Here is a 19,969-nt window from a genome sequence, read left to right on the forward strand (position 1 = left end):
AAGCCTGGTCATGAGTATGGTAGTGCCTCTGTATGCAGACTATGTAGTGGCCAGCCATTTGGGCTTTGGAATGAGACAGATTCATCCTGACCCTCTGTCTACCATTTTTTACTGGTGTGACTCAGAAAGAAATTTTAAACTTTCCAGACTGCCATAACCTACCTTATAGAGTTATTGGAAGGATAAGATGAAGTAGTATACATGAAACACTAACCACAGTACCTGGCAAACAATTAAAGCTCAATCAAAGGTGCTGCTATCATTGTTATTATTTTTCAATAATAATTACAACAGATGTCTATATTATTTTACCATTTTTTAGTACAAAATGGTGGGTCAGACAGGGAAGAGGTTAAAGGTTATGAAACTGAGGATCAGTTGGGTCATAAAGACTGGTTTTTCTCAGCAATACAATAACCTAAGAAATGTATGCATTTTGTAGGGCCACTGTAACAAAGTACAAATGACATAAATTTATTGTTCTAGAGTTCTATAGGCTAGAAGTCCAAGATCAAGATGTCAACAAGGTTGATTACTTCTTCAGGCTATGAGTCTGTTCCATGCTTCTCTCTTAGCTTCCAGAGCCTTTCTGGCAACCTTTGGCATTCTTGGTTTAAAGATGGTTCATCCAATCTTTACTTTTAACTTCACATGGTGTTTCCCTTGTTTGCATGTCTGTATATCCAACTTTCCTCATTTTATAATAACATCAGTCACATTGGATTAGGTCGCACACTAATGACCTCATTTTAATTTGATCACTTTGCAAAGACACGATCTCCAATTAAGCTTACATTTGAAGGTACTGGAATTAAGATTCATACTTTTTGGGTAGAACACAATTCAACCAAAAACAAGAACAGATGAAAAGATAAGAATAATATTTTAAATTTTTTGAAAATATGCATTTTAATATAGTTTTTCTTGAGTCACTCAAAAATACAACAGAAAACCTATTATGAGCTCTTAAATATAACACTTGTGCTGAGATGGCATTATTGTGGCAGAAAAAAATCTATATCTTTTCATAAAGGCAGTTTTTGAATTTTCCTTCTTAGAGAAATAGAAAGCCAAAGGATTCCAATATCATCATCAGCCCAAATGCCTATTAGATTACCTTTCCATGGATCCATGAATTGCTACTCATTCAACATATATTGATCAAGCATTTACTTGGTGCATAACACCCTGTCAGACCCTACATATATGGGAGAAATCTAAAATAAGGTACAAACTATATGGGATGTTTTACCTGCCTGTGAAGATATGAATTGTTTCTTGTTTTGTATGTCTTAAAAGTTTATGATGCAGCCCTAATGCATTTGGCTCAGTTGATAGAGCATTGGCCTGCAGACTCAAGGGTCCCAGGTTCAATTCCAGTCAAAAGGCATGTACCTTGGTTGTGGGCACATCCTTAGTAGGGGGTGTGCAGAAAGCAGCTGATAGATGTTTCTCTCTCATCAATGTTTCTAACTCTCTCTCCCTCTCCCTTCCTCTCTGCAAAAAAATCAGTAAAATATATATTTATATATTTTTAAAGTTTATGATGCGTTCTATAGTGGGTCCAGAATGTGTCCTCTCTAAGGCTGATTTTCAAGAATCCTTGGATGCTATTAAAGACTGATATAAGTTGTGATCTTGTCATGTCACCAAGGGTGGTTTCATGGCTAGGTGTCAAGTGGAAATATGCCTGTCATCTTCTATCTACACATGTTATACAATTCACATTTTTATTCAAGTGCTATCCCCAAGGTTACAACTATTCTTACAGATTAAGATTTGACCCCAATAAGTATGGGTGATAATTCCCCATTCAATGAGTTCCAGAATGAATTCTACATTAGATAAAAACTACAGAGAAATATGCTGCAAAAGGCAGAGAACACAACCTCCCCATATACAGAAGTGAATCAAAGCTATCCGTGCTCGACGCATGCCAGAGGGGACGGCAGCTTTGGGTGACAGGTGGCACGTCTCTGTGCCAAGGAGAAGGCGTTGCTCCTGGCAATTTTTTTATCTGAAGCATGTGACCTAAGTAGTGGCATTTCACAGCTGAGAAACCAGCTTGTAATATGCCTTTTGCTTCACTGAGAGGCGGGCCACATGTCCACAGAGGCTGCAACTCTAGCTGCAAAACATTGCAATACATTCACCAGTATACTTCTAATCATGAAATGTTTGCATTAGTATGGAAATGGAAATGGAGAGATTAATGAAATTTTGACAGACAAAAAAAAAAGGGGGGAGCTTTCCTATAACTTTCTGGGGAAAGCAGAGTCTGGGAGGCAGTTATTAATAATCAAAATGAGAAAATAATATGTTATAGTAGAATATAATATTGCCACTAGCAGTTCCATATCGGTTCATTATGGAGGTCTGGGAGGAGGACATGGCAGACCTTTTGTAGATGAGATGGACTTACAGTGGTTCAGTGACTTGTCTGGAGTCACAGTGGTATCTGATGGAGGAAAGTGAGATGAAACTCAGGTTTTCTCACTTGGTACACTTCCCACTTCACCTGGGCACTAAAATTTAATATTTATAAAAAGGGAGAAAATGAAGAAATATAACAGCCTGAGAGTTTAATTGACTATAAATATAGTGGTTTTTCATCAGTTATTAGAAAGATAAAAGACTAAAAGGGATATTAAGAGGAGTGAGTCTACCCATGAAACATGAAATTAGATATTTTCTTTGCTTTATTCTACTACTACAAAAAAGAAGCAAATAAAAAGAAAAATTATTTATGAAAGATTTAGTTTAAAAAAAAAAAAAAGACTTCCAAGGTTGTTAGCTCTTGGAAATTGAATAATTAGTCTACTATCTTGCTTCATTTACATTTATAGTGCTAGGCAATAAGAATCGATATGAAGCTTACAAGCTCTTAAATCATCAAACTCCTTACTAAGGCAGAAAAAAAGAAATTGAAGCCAAGCCTTCCTTACTTACATCAATTAAACAGATAATTATTGAATGTCTACTATGTACAAGGCACTCTTCTAACTGCTCAGGATACATCACTGAACAAAACAAAACAAAGATCCCACTCTTTAGGGGAGAAATTCTACTGGAGCAGAGTATTCTAGAAGAAGGCATACATGTCATCAGAAGTTTTATTAACTACAATGTTACCACATTCAGTAATTATTTGGGCTAGTTAATGCATATCTTTAAAAGTCATTAAATGTAATAAGTGAATAAACACCTTTATTATAATTTTCTAAATATGCACATTTTAGAAGCCATTCTGTGCCTATTTCAGGATCATAGAACATTGCCTTGAGACAGATAAAATGACTCTGAAGGAAATAATTCATAAATGTGTGAGAAAGCATGTGCAATGCACCATCATAAAAGGTAAGTTATCAAAAGGGGCTTGCAGAGGTTCTGCTCTTATTGTGGACCAGGAGCATGCATACCACCTGAGAACCTAACCAGCTCTCCAGGTAATCGGTATGCATACTGAAGTTTGAAAACCAGTGTTCTAGGAGAGCCTACAAATAATCTCCTGAAAATTATTAAACATTTATTTATTTTATTATTATTATGACAAAACTTAGAAAAGGCAATTTTTCAAAAATAGTAAAAAAAAAAAAAAAGTTAGGTATGTAGTAGTATTATGGAAATTTAATGTTATGCTAACTGGTTGATAATGATCTCTTCTTAAATATCAATTCCTTCATCAGGCCTTGTGAAAAAAGCTGGACAAAGGATCATTCTAGGTTATAGTGTCTGGTGAACACCTGGTATCCTATGTAATTAACTAAAGAAAGATCCTGGTGTTTGAGCCAGCAGGTAGCCAAGTCAATGAACTGCCATGAAAGCTAAGAATCCAAATTTGTGTTAGAGATCTACACCACTGGAGAGAATATCAAAATAATATGAATTGACACTAGTAGTAATACATGGTTTCCAATCTCAGTTGGGCCCTCTGAAAATTTGCTCTATTTGAGTTTGACCGTTTCCCTTTCCCTTTCCATCCCCCTCACTGAATAATTGAGAAAACAAAGGCTACCAAACGTTATTTTCAAACCTCTTTTCTTCTCTTGCCAAACTCATCACTACCCAACAGAAAGCCTTCTCCTATTCAAGCATGGCCCTTTCTTTCCATGCTGTCTGTTCTCTCTTGGCAATTTATCCATTCTTAAGGTTTTAACCTTAACTATTTGCTGATAAATCTCAAACTGACCTTTCTTTCTAGATCTTTGACCTATGGGATCTTTGACCTACAAGTACCTCAAATTAACCTTTCTAAAATTCATGTTTCCCAAGTAAGTGCTTCCTCTTGTCTTCCCTATTTTGTTCTGTAAAATGGAAACCTGAGACTCATTCTTGACTTCACTTTCTTCTTGATTCATATAACCAATCAATCACTAAATCCTAATCTCCTTACAAAATGACTGTCAAATCCATTCTCTCCTTTTCATTCCCATTGACTCTCCCTTTAATAAAGCTTTCATCCTCTCTTGAGTAAATTGAATATTAAATTGGCCTTCTCTCCACTGCTCCAACAACCATCAATGGACTGCCACCTTGTGTCTTGGCTTCCAAACTGATTCCTTTTCTTAACCTGTCTTCTCCAAAGTTTTCCAAGTCCCATTTCCAAAATGTAAACCTATCACATTTCTCCACTGTTTAAAACTTTTCACTGGATCACAATGCTTATAAAATAGAATCTAAATTTCTTAGCTTGACAAGATTGCCCTTAGTGACCTAGGCCTCCTCCCTTTACAGCTTGACTCTTCCCCACTTCTTGTCTCTGAATATACATTTCATAATTAGTGATGTGTTTCGAGTTCCTTAAGAATTTTTTTTGTTGTTGTTTTCAATGTCAGCACTTTTACTCACATGCATTCCTCTGTGCCCTCCTCTTATTCCTCTAATGGCGTGAACCTCAAATGTCACCTTTCAGAGGCTTCTATGAATTTTCATCACTTCTTTTCTTGTGCCAGAGAGATCTGGTCACATTTCTCTCTGTTACCTCTCTAGGTCATACCTATTCCTATGGTAATACTTATCAAACTGACTCATTATCATTATACAGTGAACTTCTTGATAGAGGGATTATAGTTTATCTGATCTCTGAGCAGGTGCTCACTAATTTGTTCAATTAAGATAGAAATCGGAACATTCCTTCTTTTTTATCAACAAAGTAATACCTGTTGACCACAGGGTGAAGCTATAATAGCATATTTATTAAGGAATAAGGGTTTATGGTAAATTGTTTCCACTGTTTTATCCTATGTTACTCTTTAAATTCTATTGTAAACAGTTTCTCATTTTGAACATACTGTCAGCAATTTGTTTATTGATCTTTCTGTTGTTGTTGTACTCTCTATAACATAAATTAAAAATGTGTCAGAACGCCATAAAGAATAGAGGAAACGCCTCAGAGTGTTCAGCAATAACTCTAGAGGGAGCTGCCCAACCAAAGGGCTTTCACTTAGCATCACATGCTGTGTATGCAATTGTTATGAAAGGAGAGAATGTGAATCCAAATGTGCTTTTCAAATGAGCAAATATGCAAGATATACATCTTCTCTTTATATCTGCACACCTTTACCCAGAAAATTTCTCTATTTATTGCACACAGACTCACCTAGACTAAGGAAATCTTAATTAAGATTATATTAGCTTGACAATGATAATAGTATTATTTTATACACAGTTCACTTTCATCTCATCTTTAGAATAAATTTAGGGATTAAGTTTAGCATGACTAATTTCACTAACCCTCTGGGTCAATATTATCCTTGATCCCTGAAATTCAACTTCAGACATTCTTTCCTAATGTTTTATCCTTATCCACTACCCAGCACCCCTGGTTTTAGAAAAGATGCCACAGAACTGTCTGAGCAAATGCGATCTGCCACTCTTGACCACAGCCCTCACAAGCATGAAATCCTTTCCACTTTCATTAAAAAAAAAAAAAAAATAGCGTTCCCTTCTGTTCCTTATTTTTCTGCACTGAAAGGGCTGAGAAAAAATGGCAAACTTAAAATCTCCTCCTTGATGTAGACTAGCCATTTTAAGTTGGAAGTTCATTTTCTTTGAAAAAGGATGTAGAGGGCCCCTTGGGAATGCAATGGATGACCTTTAAATTAATGTCAGCTGAGCCCGAGGCGACTGGCTAGGCTGTTTCCCAGAAACAACCTCCCAAAATGTCGGAGATTGTTATCAGTACTGATTTCTTATCTTTATCCTTGTGCTTGGAATGAGGAATGAATAGGACCTTGACTTAGCCAGGTCTTGATATGCTAAATCCAGGAATGAGGGAATGAATAGGACCTGGGCACACCCAAAACTTCTTTGACCTTAAACCCCCCTCTGGAAATGGATAAATGTGCTGTGTTGTCTGTGGTGGGGGTTAGCTATCCCTCTATCAGAGTGACAGCCTCCACCCAGTACCCAGCGTTTGGATCTGTTTCTGCCTCTTATCTCTTTCTTTCATTTCTTAATCCCCAGCTCCTCCACTCAGGAACCTGTCCTTCTCCCTTTCCAAGCAGGACATGGAAAAAGGAGAAGCACTCCACTGCAAAAGGAGTTTTATCACAACTTGGTAACAAACACAAATATGGGGGCAGAGTCACTTAGATCCACAGGAGAAAATAAGTCAAGTAAGAAAATGGCTTGATCCCATACTTTCCAAGGAAATGTGGAGAGCAGGTAAGTTGGGAGCAAGAGAGGTGGAAGGGAAGAGGAGGTTATTGTTCAGGAGCTTTCTGGTGTCTATGAGTTCAGAGATGGAACAGGTTTTGACGTTGTCAAGATGCCAGACTATGGTCAGAGTGGGTAGGTTGCTGAAGAGGAGACAAAGGACACAGTTGAATTGAACAAACTATGAGGATAGGTATCAGGTCACACACATGAATGTTACAATCATCCAAATGTATGGCAAGAGTTGACACTAAAAGGACTATTATCAGCAATAAGAATGCATTTTCGATGACAGGAGAGTCTCCTGGAAGCTGCTGAATGACAGCGGCAAAATTGGGAAGAATGTAACTGGGATGGATGATAAACCCTCATAGGAGACAGGAATGCCTGAGGGTGGATCTTGTGATTTAAAAACAAACAAATAAACTTTGATTTAACAAAGTATCTAACAGGAAGCTGTATTAGTCCTGCCTTTGATACTAACATATTAACTCATTTTATGGCCTTGGGCAAGTCACTTACATTTCTCTGGACCTTTGTTTTCTCACTTGTAACATGAGAAAGCTTTCTAAAAGCTATGGCAATTGCTGCACTTTTATTTTAGCCATGATTTCATTTTTATCTTATGTTACTAGGTTTTAGGGTAAAAAAAACCTAGACCTGATTAACAAATCTCATGCATCTGCTCAATATTCATCAGTTAAGAAGGGCTAGTAGCCCTTAAGAATCCATCTATTAGGTGACAGTTTAATAACAACAGATGACAGGTAGTCATACATACCATTTCCTTGTTCTCTGAAATACTACTGTTCGGTAATCATATGACAACAATTACCATTCACATTTTACAAATAAAATTCAGATGATCATACAGTATTTCCCATAGGTTGGTTTTCTTTTTTGTGAATTTCTTTTTTTAAAGTGTCTAGATGTGCTTTTTTGTAACCCAGGAGCCTATAACTGCCTATATAATTCTATGTCTCTTTCAACAGATTATGGGACCCTTGAGGATAATAATAATAAAAGTACTACTAATAATAGTAGTTGTTATTCTTTTCATTTAAGTGTTCCTAGCACCAAGATCAGTGTCTGAAACACAATAGACACATGTATTTATCAATGAATAAATGGTCATGTGTTTGTTAGAAAGCAAAATAAATTACTTAGTGATAAATAACTGCTCCCCTAAATCTTGTGATTCAATTGACAGTTAAGGTTGTTTTCTGAATCCTTTAGAGCAGAGGTGGAGAATCCTTTTTTTTGCCAAGAGCAATTTCGATATTTATAACATCATTCTGAGGCCATACAAAATTATCAACTTAAAAATTAGCCTGCTGTATTTGTCAAACATTTAATTAATTAATCCCTAATGTCTCAGCAGGGCCAGACCAAATTATTTCATAGGCCTTATATGGCTCTCAGGCTGCATATTCCACATCCATGCTTTAGATAATTGTGCTGAATCTACAATTTGTTGGCCATTAAATGACTAAAATAGATAATCTTAAAATTGAAAAATGAGAATCTCTGATCACCAAGTTTCTGCTTGAACCACTAATTTCTCTTTGCTATACTTGGTACCACAATGCCTTAAGTTTATGAAAACAAAAGTTCCCCGGAGACTGAAAAAAATTAAAATGATAATTTTTATATAAATTAAGATTTAAAATGCTGTGGACATTCATCAAGAACAATTTGGTGTAAAAAATAAGTGGAACCTGCACACATAAATACTTCTATATAAATACTTCCACATAAATTCAAACTCTAACGGTAGCTCTTTGATGGATAAGACAGCACGTCATTTTGACAAGGTTTCATGTTTTAGCTTAACTCTGGTTTTCAACCATAGCGTCTCTGAAAACTGACATCTCCTACTGAGATATTGATTCCAATCTAATATCAGAACAGTATGCACTATGAGTTGTTTCTTCAATGGTTCCAAGGTACTTGCTAAACTATCCTGTCCTTGCCTATGGTTTCCCAGCCCTCTGAGGTCATACTAATGGGCAATCTGGAAATATGGCTCCTGAAAAATCTCTTTAAGATGACACCAACATAGCCACTGTCCAGAAAGTTATTAAAAAGCCATAAAACAGTCATTGTATATTAGCTCCAAAGATCACTAAGAGAAAAAATTTAGTGCTTAGAGAGGAATAGCAACTGAAGAATGGCAACTGGCAAGCTACATAATAGGAACATGAAGTAGAAGCTGCCACCACCATCTATCCTAGGCAGGCTAGCTATTTATTTCAGAGAGGTAGGGAGAGGGAGAGAGAGAGACAGAAACATTAATGATAGAAATATCAATGATGAAAGAGAAACATTGATTAGCTGCCTCCTGCACGCCCCACACTGGGGATAGAGCCCGAAACCCAGACATGTGCCCTGACCTGGAATTGCACTGTGACCTCTTGATTTATAGGTTGACATGCAACTACTGAGCCACCCTGGATGGTCTAGGGCAGCTCTTTATAATATTTGTTCCAAGGCAAATGAAGTCACTGAGTGATTGATAGTTGGGCAGAAAAATTAAGAAAAGTTTATGCTTTCTCAAAATAATAAAGGTGTATTCTTTCTCATCTTTGCATTTCACCTTAATCCTTTGTACACAGTAGCTCTTCACTAAATACTGATTATATCATTTAGAAAATGAATTTAATCAACCCAGCCAATGTAAGACAAAAATAAATATAAAAATCTCAAAAGTATGTCAATATGGGGCCATTGGTTTCAACTGGCTTCAAGATTACCACTGTATCCCAGCACATGTAACATTTGATATTCATACTGATTATTTGGTATATTCAAGAAAATTAGCTATTAAATTAAGCAATTTCTTTAAAAGATGTTAGAAATGATACAATATAGTTTTCAAAAACCACCTTATAAAATGTTTAAAATGTAAAAAGTCAGAGTTTAAAGAGGCCAACTCACAAGTTCCTTGGTAAGTCAGCTGAAGAATCAAGGTAGTGGGTAAATAAGGCTTACTTGGATGTGAACACTTTTTTTTTTAAATTACAAATAGAAAATCTCACAACTATCACTGGTTCTTAATGTATGTGCTCTTAGTTAATGTTCATATCATATTTAACATGTCAAATTTAAGTCCATATTGTTTAAACCTAACAGACCATGGTTTGGAAACCTACTTATCACAAATCTATTAATTGCACCAAAATCCTCTTCATCCTCCAAAATTTTAAATCTTGGCCCCTTTTTGTCCCTAACTCTTTCCACAACAAATTCTCACATAAAGTATTCCTTTGGAACACCTTCTCAATCACTTTAATAACTCAGTACCCAGAATTCTATAATAATTACCTTTTTAAAATTACTTTTCCAGTCCTTACCTAATGTATCTCCTTATAAATTTCAGTAAGAATTCACTTCCTCCAAAGTGCATTCAATTTTTATTTGTGGATAAAATTCTATTGCTTCAGAGCCCCCACCATTTGGCAGATCATATTTCAATATTCCCCTCAGGAACCAGTCCCCCAAAATTTCTGGAGACCTTATTGCAGGTAAGTTTTATGTCAGGTAAACTGACAGTTGTCATGACCAGAAGACAAACAAGTGTAGCATCAGGACATTACAGAAGATTTTAAAAGTATGCAAAAATATAACAACTGAATTCTAGCTGGTTAAAAATCAAAACCAGAAAATATCTCTAAGCTCTCTGTTGACATAAAATGAACTAACACAGGAATATTAAAAAATTGGAACATTCAAAGAATAGGGTGTTCCACCTATGATTTTAAAGTCTATCAAAATTAACCATAGAAATGAAGTATACCAGTTTAGTCACTTAGTTATTTTGATATTAACTGTTGTAGGCTAACTTCTAATAGGAGAAATCGTGATGGTAAATTGACTAGAGAATAGCTAATTTGGAAAGGAGAGGTGAAGGTCACCGGAGGTTCCAGAATTTCTAAGATCCAAATTGCTAATAACCCGACAAACTGACCGCCTTCCTAAATAGTGCACAGATGGCAGAAGCAACACTGATATGTGGTCTTAGCTGTTTTATGACAGGGAACTATCACCAGTAGGTGACCCCATCAGTCTGAAGGCAGAAAAATTACTAAATGATGCAAAAAACTGCCTACAGGCCAGTAGAAGCAGAAGGGCAGAACCTCAGGAAAAGCAAATTTACAGTTGGAACTTATATAAAGGAGGCTGTGATAGTTCTTCTTTGCTGATAGAAGAAAATAAAAGCAATTTTGTTTCCACAGATATTAAGTCTAATAAGAAGAGAAATAAATTCTCTTTGAGAAAATAAGATATCATATATAAAAGGCAAGGCAAATGGCATAATCTCTTGGTAATAAAAGACACCAAAGTGAACTCTGTGTTCTATGAACACAGTCTAGTCTGGAATCAACTGTAATAGTAAGGAGACATTATCTCTCCCACGCAACACCAGTCAGAAGGCAGAAAAGAAACAAAGTCCAACTAACACAAGGGTAACATTTTAATATGAGCCCTTCCTCAATAGAATTGGCAAACACACGTCCAATTAATTTTTCAAAAACGTAATTCTAGATGTCAGAAAGCAGCCCAGTATTAGCAATTATTTTTAGTAAATTGATGCAACTGGAAAACAGATTGAAGAAAGGGGGGGGTGTCTTTTCTCAACATCTCACCACCCCCCAAAAATAAACTTATAATAAAATATGGAAAATAAAACTACTACTGTATCAAGATGAGGATATATTACTTTTTCTTGAAGGAGGAATTTACACTTCTAATATCTATAGTCAATTACCTAATTCAATGGAGGGAAAATTATTAAATATTTAATTAAACCACATTCACTCTAGATTTTGTCATCCCCTTAGAGATCTCTCTAATGCTGATAATTAACAATGTTTAATCTGTGCTTTCAAGATGTTTCATCTGAGGACTAGAGGAAACTATATTAAACATTAAAATGTAAGAAATGAACATTGAACATTAAAATGTAAGGGGCTGACATTTTAACTTAAATTTGCATGTCAACAAAATAAGATTTTTGTTAATAAAGAGGTATGCAATTCACTATTAAAAATTAAGATTCAGATTCATGAGCCCGTTGTTAAAAGTCACAATATTTCAGCAGAAAGTTGTTTTTCAAAAGCAAAGTCTAAAATTATAATGTATAATTAATTCTACATTATTTTTAATGTTTGTCATAAAAATTCTGCTCCCTTAATAGAGTAAAGCATTTGTTTCCATTAACAAAAACCATATAACCACTTCAGTAAGAATGATTTTTAATTTCTGTCACCAAACTTCACTCTGGTAACTGCATATTGTGTGACTGTTAAAAGAATATGAAGTCATGCCAATGGCCTTTCTCCTAATAATTTTATATACAGGAATATAAATGCAGCAATACGCTCAAGATTCTTTTCAGATGCTAGCATATACATGTAAATTATCCTAGACATTAATGTATAACCAGAGTCTCATTTTCTTCATAAACCCAGCAAGGGAGTTAAAAGTCGATGACTCAAAAGTCTCATTTTATCCAAAAATTTATATAGGCTAAGATGAAGAGAGTAAAGTAAATTTTATATAAATAAGTTCTATGAGAATTTATATCTGTAGGATTGTATAAATATCAGAGTTTTGATCTCAGGTAATCCTTTATTTTTAAAAAGTAATTTTAAACCTGATATCTATTATCCTTTTAGTTGTAATTTATAATTGGACTAACTTTAAGGAGCAGCCATTGTTTAAAAGAAAAAGACTAGAAATCAAAACTCTAATTCAAGAGGTCATCAGTCACTATTTCTCGTAAGACATATAGACAATTTTAACATATGTAGTGGGAAGAAAATAAAGAAGTGATTTAAATTATTCACTTTTCCTTTGTATCTAAGGCACCCCAGAATTTAAAATATAAGTATCTGATATCCTGGGGGAGATGACCGCAGAAATCCAGCATTCACAAGGGAAGTCTTGTGGGGGTACGAAGGGGCACATTAGGACAAAGAAGCACCTTCAGCTGTTCAAGACAAGATAAAGATTTCAGTACCAATTTAAGGGCCAGTGAATTTTTTGTGTAATTTCTCATATTGGGTGGATTATTCTGGGAAACCAGAGCCAGTCACTTAAGAGTGGGATGACACCTTGGGCAACTAAGTCCACCAAACACAAACTTAGAAAATGAGGTCTAACAAGCATGTAAGTCCAAAATCTGTTGGACACTGTCCCTGGGGGAGTTGGGCATCTTTTATGCTCCTTCTATCCCTAGAAACACATGGGACACAGTTCTCCTGCACTGCATTTATACCAGAATAGGCATTAAAGACAATGCCTGCGTGGGCCTGTGCTGAGAAGGGCAGAGTCTGTTCCTCACAGAGCTGGGGGTGGGGGTGGGGGGAGCAAACAGGAAAGATACTATGGGCCCAAGCACACATCATGCAACAGCCTGGCTTTCTCAGCACCTTTCTTTCCCCAAATGCAATGCCTACCTTCCGTGTGGACTGCAGAGACATAGGTCCAATTGTAGCGCTTGACTATGTCAAGCATCGCCCTTGCCTGCAAAGTGTCAGAAGGGACAACTCTCAGGAAGTATTTGTACAAAGTTTTGTCACTCAGGTCGATACTCGTGGCCGAGTATGCGATCTGGGGGATGTCGAAGAGCTGGAGCAGGTTCTGCACTTGGATGGCTACAGAGCTGGAGCCCGGGCCGATTACACCCGCAATGGGCTTCTTAGTCCTGCCTGGGGGGAGGGGCTGCCCATCCGGCAGGCACCGGTTGAGTCCATCCTTCTCGTCTCGAATGGAAATCAGGGAGTCCCTGATGAACTCAATGCTCTGCTCCAGAGCCACGGAGGAGTGCCAGCAGGAGTCCCGGATCTCGCTGCCCAGCGTGATGTTGGGCAGGAGGACTGGGTCCGCGTTGATCTTATCCAAGGTGTGGAACATAGCCTCCACCCTCTGGATGCCGTACTGCTCCCGGATCTCCCCGCACTTCCTCTCCGGCACCTTTTCGGCTGGAGGCTGGTGGTGGACTGAGAAGAGGGCCCCGATGATGACATCTCCGTCCATTCTGGCCACCGAACGCTGAGACGAGGCTCCCGCCAGCAGCATTTGCCTGCCAGGGCTCCTGGGCAGAAGGGACATCTCCCAAAAGATCGCGGGGAAGAAAACCAGCAGGAGCCGGACCATGGTGCCGAGGACGCCGTCCACCGCCGGCCGGCCGCGCTCCCACGCTGGTCCCGCAGCCGCCGGCTCTGGGCGCGCACCGCGGGGGGACGCCCCACGCCTGCCTCTGCCCGCTGGGTCCTGCTCGCCAGCACCGCTCTCCCAGCGTTTTCGCCGCCTGCACCGCAGCCTCCTTCCCCTCCGCCTCCCGCTCCTGGTCCTCCAGGACCACCTCCGCTCCCAGGGGGCGTTTCTAGGCGGATTCGAGTGCCCTTTCTTCACCGGTGCACCGAGGTAAACGGATCAAGGGGACAGTGGGCGTCGCGGTGGCAGCCAGCGGCGAGCTGAGAGCTGTCTGTCTACAAGAAAGAAAGAAAATCCAAGCTCAGTCAACACACGTGTCAAACTCAGGGGTCAGGGATGCGAAGAGTTGCCCAGTTCAATCCATCTCAGCACATCACGATACCGGCTGGAGGGACCTTCTTGGGAGGCAGCTCTGGTCCGAGCGGAAGGTGATGCGTCCGGTCCCCGGGTGCCCTCACCATCCGGAGAGAATCAGAGAGCCCTGCCGACCCGCCCCCTCCTCCAGCCACAAGTCGCTCCCGGTCCTCAAACACCCAGTGTGCTTACTGATTTAAGGGGGTAGGGGAAAGGAGAAATGGGAGGAGGAGAAGCTAGATCTTTCACCTTCAGCGAACTTTCAGGATTTGAAAAGATCAACTTTTTCACAGAAGAAATTTGGAAACTCTCTCATTAAGAAGGTGGAAGCGCTAACAAGGAAGGCACCTTTCGCTTTAGCTTAAGGGATTGAAGAGACACTCGGCGTATAACCCAAGTAGTAAATACCAATGTGCCAGCTTGAGGAAATTCCTATCAGTTACTAAGGCAATGCCTGGTGAAATCTGGCACATCGGAGTTTGGTATGTCCCCTCCCCCCGCCCCAGAAGTCAGGCTTACAGTAGATGTTCGGGGAGGAAGGGTGCACATAAGGTAACTTGTTTCCTGCGATGGGGGTGGAAGGGCCCCTGCACTCGCCTAAATGGGGACCTTTGGCTGTGCTTAGTTTGCTAGAAAGGGAACAGAGCGTCAAGGTTGCTGTCTGGGTTGCAGCCCAGCCCCGCCGCCTTCAGAACCCTGGACAGCGCCCGGTCCAGGTGCCCAGAGAATCATTCCCCCCGCAGAGCCTGGAGGGATCAGCGAGTTGCAATTCTCTGACAGCCCACCACCCCCGGCTCCCACTTCGCTCTTCCAAACACCACCCCCACTGCATTCTTCACACACACACACACACACACACACACACACACACACACACACCTCCCCTCCCCTCCCCTCGCCTCTTCACCACCCTTCAGTCCTCATTCTCTTCCTTCTGCCGTCAGTGCTCTTGCAAGCATATTCAAACCTGGCCGCTTGGCGGGGGAGAGGGGGCGGCAAGGGGGTGGGGGTGAACAGAGGCGCCAAATTCCAGCCGCTCCTGGGGCTGAAGTTGGCTCCCTCTCTCGTCCCTGCTCGGCTTCCTTTTTCAAGGTGAGAGTCGGAGAAGAAAGGAGCTAAAGGAGCATTGGGGCTGAGGCAGGCAAGAGGAGGAAGACAACCCAGGCATCCACGGGTCCCAGCACTGGGATGTGGGACGAAAATAAATAAATAAATAAGCGAGGGTGCCCCTGGGGCCAGGAGGAAAATCCCATAGATTGGAACTGTCTGCCACTGGGGGGGTGGGTTTCTCACCGCCGAGAGAGGTTTCTGCTCACCTGAGTCGCCTTGGAGAATTCTGGGCTTGAGTCCTACCTGAGTCCTGGTAGACAGCGCTATGGTCCCCAGGTCAGAGGACCGCGGCCACGCGCGGTTAGCAGACGCCTCAGCTCTAATCCAGACGGCGCAAGGATGCGATCTGGGCTGTACACTAGTGCCCTCTTTCTTCAGCACTATTTTACCGCAAGGAAAAAAAGAGGGAGGGGGAAGGGAAAAAAATTAAAAACAAAACAAAACAAAAAAAAAAACCACACACACACACACACACACACACACACACACACACACACACACACAGAAAACAGGTCACCCAAGGTTGTCTATAATCTCACGCATAAAAATCAATCGTTTAATGGAGTGGTGGGGAGATGGGTGCTAGGAAGAAGTGGGGAATATTAATTCCTTTACTGCAATAGGGTTCTTAAACAGCTGCTAGATATATGGAAAGTCAGATCTGGGGAACCACTAAGACTGATTTAGGTGAATATTCCTTCTATGTACTTCAAGGACCCAAATGCATTTTTCTCTCCCTGTACGTAAAGACCCTTCTGAAGGAAGCAGAGTAAATACCCTTGGAGACATCTAGAGAAAGGCTCTATGAGGTTTCATGGGGCAGGGGTGGAGGCTGCATGGGTGGGAGTAAGGGGAGAAGGGGAATGCACACCATGACCAAGGTAAGCTGAAGGAAGGGAGGCAACCCGTGGCTACATTTTCCAGGTCAAGATGTAACTAAATTGAGAATGAAAGTCAGGTCACATGAAAACACTGGAGTGAAAAACACTTATCCAAAATCCTCCAGGCTGCCATCACCCTCCCGACAGGTTTACAGTGTTGCTTCTTACTGTGTGAAAAGTGGAAGTTAAATCACATTCCTCTGGGAGCATGTTGGCTGAGCAGAATGTGGCCCAGCTTCTTCGGGGAGGGGGGGAGGGGGAGACAAGTGACAGTGTGCCTTTCCACTCTTGCTCAAAGCTTTCTATTTTCATCATCTGTAGAGAAGAGAGATCAGCTTATGTGTGTCCCTTTATAGTCACCTTGTCCATGTCATCGTTATTCTATGGAATGATGCCATGGGGGCCTGGAGGGGAAAACCACATGAGATGGCTTCGAATACCCTTTAGTAAATTCCAAGAAAATTAGCAAAGGAAACAATGTCTCTAGTCAGGAACAGAAGCTAATTCTCATTCTGTTCTGGCCTCCCGCCCCCCGCCCCCCACCCCATATGTCAGATTTCCTGGATTTTTTTTCTTAGACAATGCAAAAAGGATAGGATTTTTTTTTTCTTTTTCCATTAATAATGCACTGAACCAGGTACACACCCTTTAGTCCTAAAACATCTCAGTTCTGGAAAGTAACCATAGGTGTACTTGAGGAAAATAGAAGGTAAGCTTCTGCCGAAACCGGTTTGGCTCAGTGGTAGAGCGTTGGTCTGTGGACTGAAAGGTCCCTGGTTCGATTCTGGTTAAGGGCATGTACCTTGGTTGTGGGCACATCCCCGGTAGGGGGTGTGCAAGAGGCAGCTGGTCAATGTTTCTCTCTCATCAACGTTTCTAGCTCTCTATCTCTCTCCCTCTCTGTAAAAATTCAATAAAATATATTTAAAAAAAGAAAAAGAAAAAAAGAAGGTAAGCTTCTGTCTTCCCACATAGGGTAAAATGGTTCTCTGCCAGTACCCTAAGGAAGATGTATGCTCTAGGAGCAACTTACAAGTGTTCACAGTGCCCCATCTCATTCCTTTATTAGCCATTTAACTTACATTTTTGATAATACTATTCTAGTTTGATAAGCCCTAAACATATTTTAGCATATTTCATAGACATAGTTAATGTACAAAGACTTCTGTGCATACATACACCATTAAATATGATTTTCAGGATTAAAGAATGTTTAGCTTTAATGTGTACTCCTTAAAACTGAATATTTTTAATACAGTATGTCACATTGGCATAATTTAGAAAAGATTTTCTACTGAAGGAATAATTAAATGTTCAGATTTATTTGTTCTCAAAACAGTCCAAGTAAAAACTACACATTCAAGCTGGCTGAAGCAGTTTTAAAGAGGATGAACTTGGGTGTCATGACAGAAGATATATGCATAAATTATATATTACAGGTATTATGAAAAAATAATTTCAAATGCACCAATTTGAAATTATCAATTAAATTTATTGATAACTATCTACAGCCATACCACCCTGAACGCGCCCGATCTCGTCATAAATTTATTGATAACTACTTCAGACAAAATTTTAAAAGTCAATAAAGATAAAAGTAAGGCAAGAAGAAGGCATTGAGAAGGGAGAAGAGAAAATCACTTAAATATGCTTTATCTTTCTGGAAATTAAGACTCTACCAAGACAGGCAGAATGCAATACATATGCAGACATCTAAGGAAAATGTCTATTACTAGGATTGAAGGGAATTGCTAAAAAAATGAATTACACACATATTAACAAATACAGGTCAATACAGTATTCTATAAGAGTTCAAAGAATATTAAAAGTGTATAAGCTCAAAGGTACTGCCAATATAAATCTGTGCTGGGAAGGTAGTATATTACATTCAATATGGGATTTGTAGTAGAGTAAAAAGTGTTAGGAGTATTTTGGTTTGGGGAATCCATTTAAAACAAAATATAGTGGGGATCAAGCAAAAGAATATCAACATGTTATCTCAAAATAATAATTTTAATGTGCTGCTGTAGCCATGGCCAATTTGGTTCAGTGGATAGAGTGTGGCCTTAGGATCCCAGGTTCGATTACAGTCAAGGGCACATACCCGGGTGGCAGTCTTGATCCCTGGCCCTGATCAGGTGCCTGTAGGAGGCAACCGGTCGATGTGTCTCTCACATCAGTGTTTCTCTCTCTGTGTGTCTCTCCCCCTTCTTTCCACTCTTTCTAAAAAATTCAATAGAAAAATATCCTCAGGTGAGGATTAAAAAAAAATTTTTTTTTAATAAAATAAAAATAAATAAATAAGTGTGCTGCTGTAACAAAGAAAGCAACAAAATGTCCATCATCCTTATGTGGTGATACAACAAATATTACCTGCAAATAAAATTGTGATCACTCTCCTTAGAAATGTTTGCACAATTCTCATTGCTCTTCATTATAAAGGGCATCATACAGAAACTAGTTTAGATTATAAATGAGCAAAATGATATAAAATTTTCCACAGTCTTCTAATGAGAAAGGTAAGTTTTGATTGAGAATAAGGTTTTTAAAAAGGAAGAAATGGATAGTCCAGCTGGTATGGCTCAGTGGTTGAGCATCAACCTATGAACCAAGAGATCACAGTTATATTCCCATTCAGGGCATAGGCCTGGGTTGCAGGCTTGATACCCTGTGTAGGGCATGCAGGAGGCAGCTGATCAATGATTCTCTCTCATCATTGATGTTTCTCTCTCCCCTCCTCTCTGAAATAAATAAAAAATATTTTAAAAAAAAAATAAATAAATGGATAGCTGAAACCGGTTTGGCTCAGTGTTTTTTGGCTAATCCCTTCAGGTTCTTTCATCCAGCTCCCCTCCCTCCAACATCTGTCAGTATGTTCCATGTATCATGTCTCTGATTCTATTTTGTTCATCAGTTTATGATGTTCATTAGATTCCACATTTAGTGAGATCATATGGTATTTTTCTTCCTCTGACTGGCCTATTTCACTTAGCATAATAATCTCCAGGTTCATCCATGCTGTTACAAATTGTGTAGTATTTTTACAATTGTGTAGTATTCTATTGTTTAAATGTACCAGGGCTACATTCCCATACTTCTGTTTCCAATGTCCTATAGTTTTCCAAATACAAGTCTTTTACCTCCTTGGTTAATTCTATTGTATAAACGTTACCACGGCTTTTTTTATCCACTGATGGGCACTTGGGTTAAGAAGATCCAAGCCAAGTAGTTTAAGGATATATATCATATGGTCTCACTTATTTGTGGAATCTAATGAACAAAATGAATTGACCAACAAAATAAGACCCAAAGCTTGGAGGCATGGAACAGACTGACTACCTCGATGTGGGATTGGGAGGATGAGAAGAGATAAACCAAAGAATTTATGTATTATATACATAGCCCATGGACACAGGCAATAGGGTAGTGAAGACCTGGGCAGTGGGTAAAAGCTGGGAGTAGGGAGGATAAAAGGAAGGAGAGAATGGGAGATATCTGTAATACTATCAACAATAATAAAAAAAAATATAAGGACATTTCTAATTTCTTCACATAATGTAAGGATATTAATTGTTTTGCAACTGTTTCTCAAGTGCAAGTAACTAGATTAGGTAATATAAACTATTTAGAAATATATTTATACTACAAACTTTACTACACTTAAAGTACTTAAATTTGTTCCAAATGTTATGAAACCATTTTCATTACTGTGTTCACCAATAGCAAATAAAATTTAGATACTTTAC

General features: G+C 39.1%; 1 protein-coding gene across 7 annotated transcripts in view; it reads right to left on the bottom strand.

Moving 5' to 3' along the window:
* GRM1 (glutamate metabotropic receptor 1) overlaps positions 1 to 15,698 on the bottom strand; it is a 296,943-nt gene extending 281,245 nt beyond the window's left edge. For 3 of the 7 annotated variants that reach the window (XM_084889290.1, XM_084889284.1, XM_084889289.1), the window contains exons 1-2: positions 15,549 to 15,698; positions 13,119 to 14,153 (exon numbers count right to left, since the gene is read on the bottom strand). In XM_084889290.1, coding sequence (XP_084745416.1) covers positions 13,119 to 13,818 — 700 coding nt within the window. In that variant the 5' untranslated portion in view covers positions 13,819 to 14,153; positions 15,549 to 15,698. Of the gene's footprint in view, positions 1 to 13,118; positions 14,154 to 14,481; positions 14,732 to 14,751; positions 15,194 to 15,548 lie in introns of those variants that run through there. The other 4 variants (XM_084889285.1, XM_084889288.1, XM_084889286.1 and 1 more) reach the window with 4 other exon arrangements.
* Positions 15,699 to 19,969: the final 4,271 nt, after the last annotated feature.

The sequence above is a fragment of the Pipistrellus hanaki genome (genome assembly GCF_964339955.1).
Source record: "Pipistrellus hanaki genome assembly, chromosome: 7".
NCBI classification, from domain to species: domain Eukaryota; kingdom Metazoa; phylum Chordata; class Mammalia; order Chiroptera; family Vespertilionidae; genus Pipistrellus; species Pipistrellus hanaki.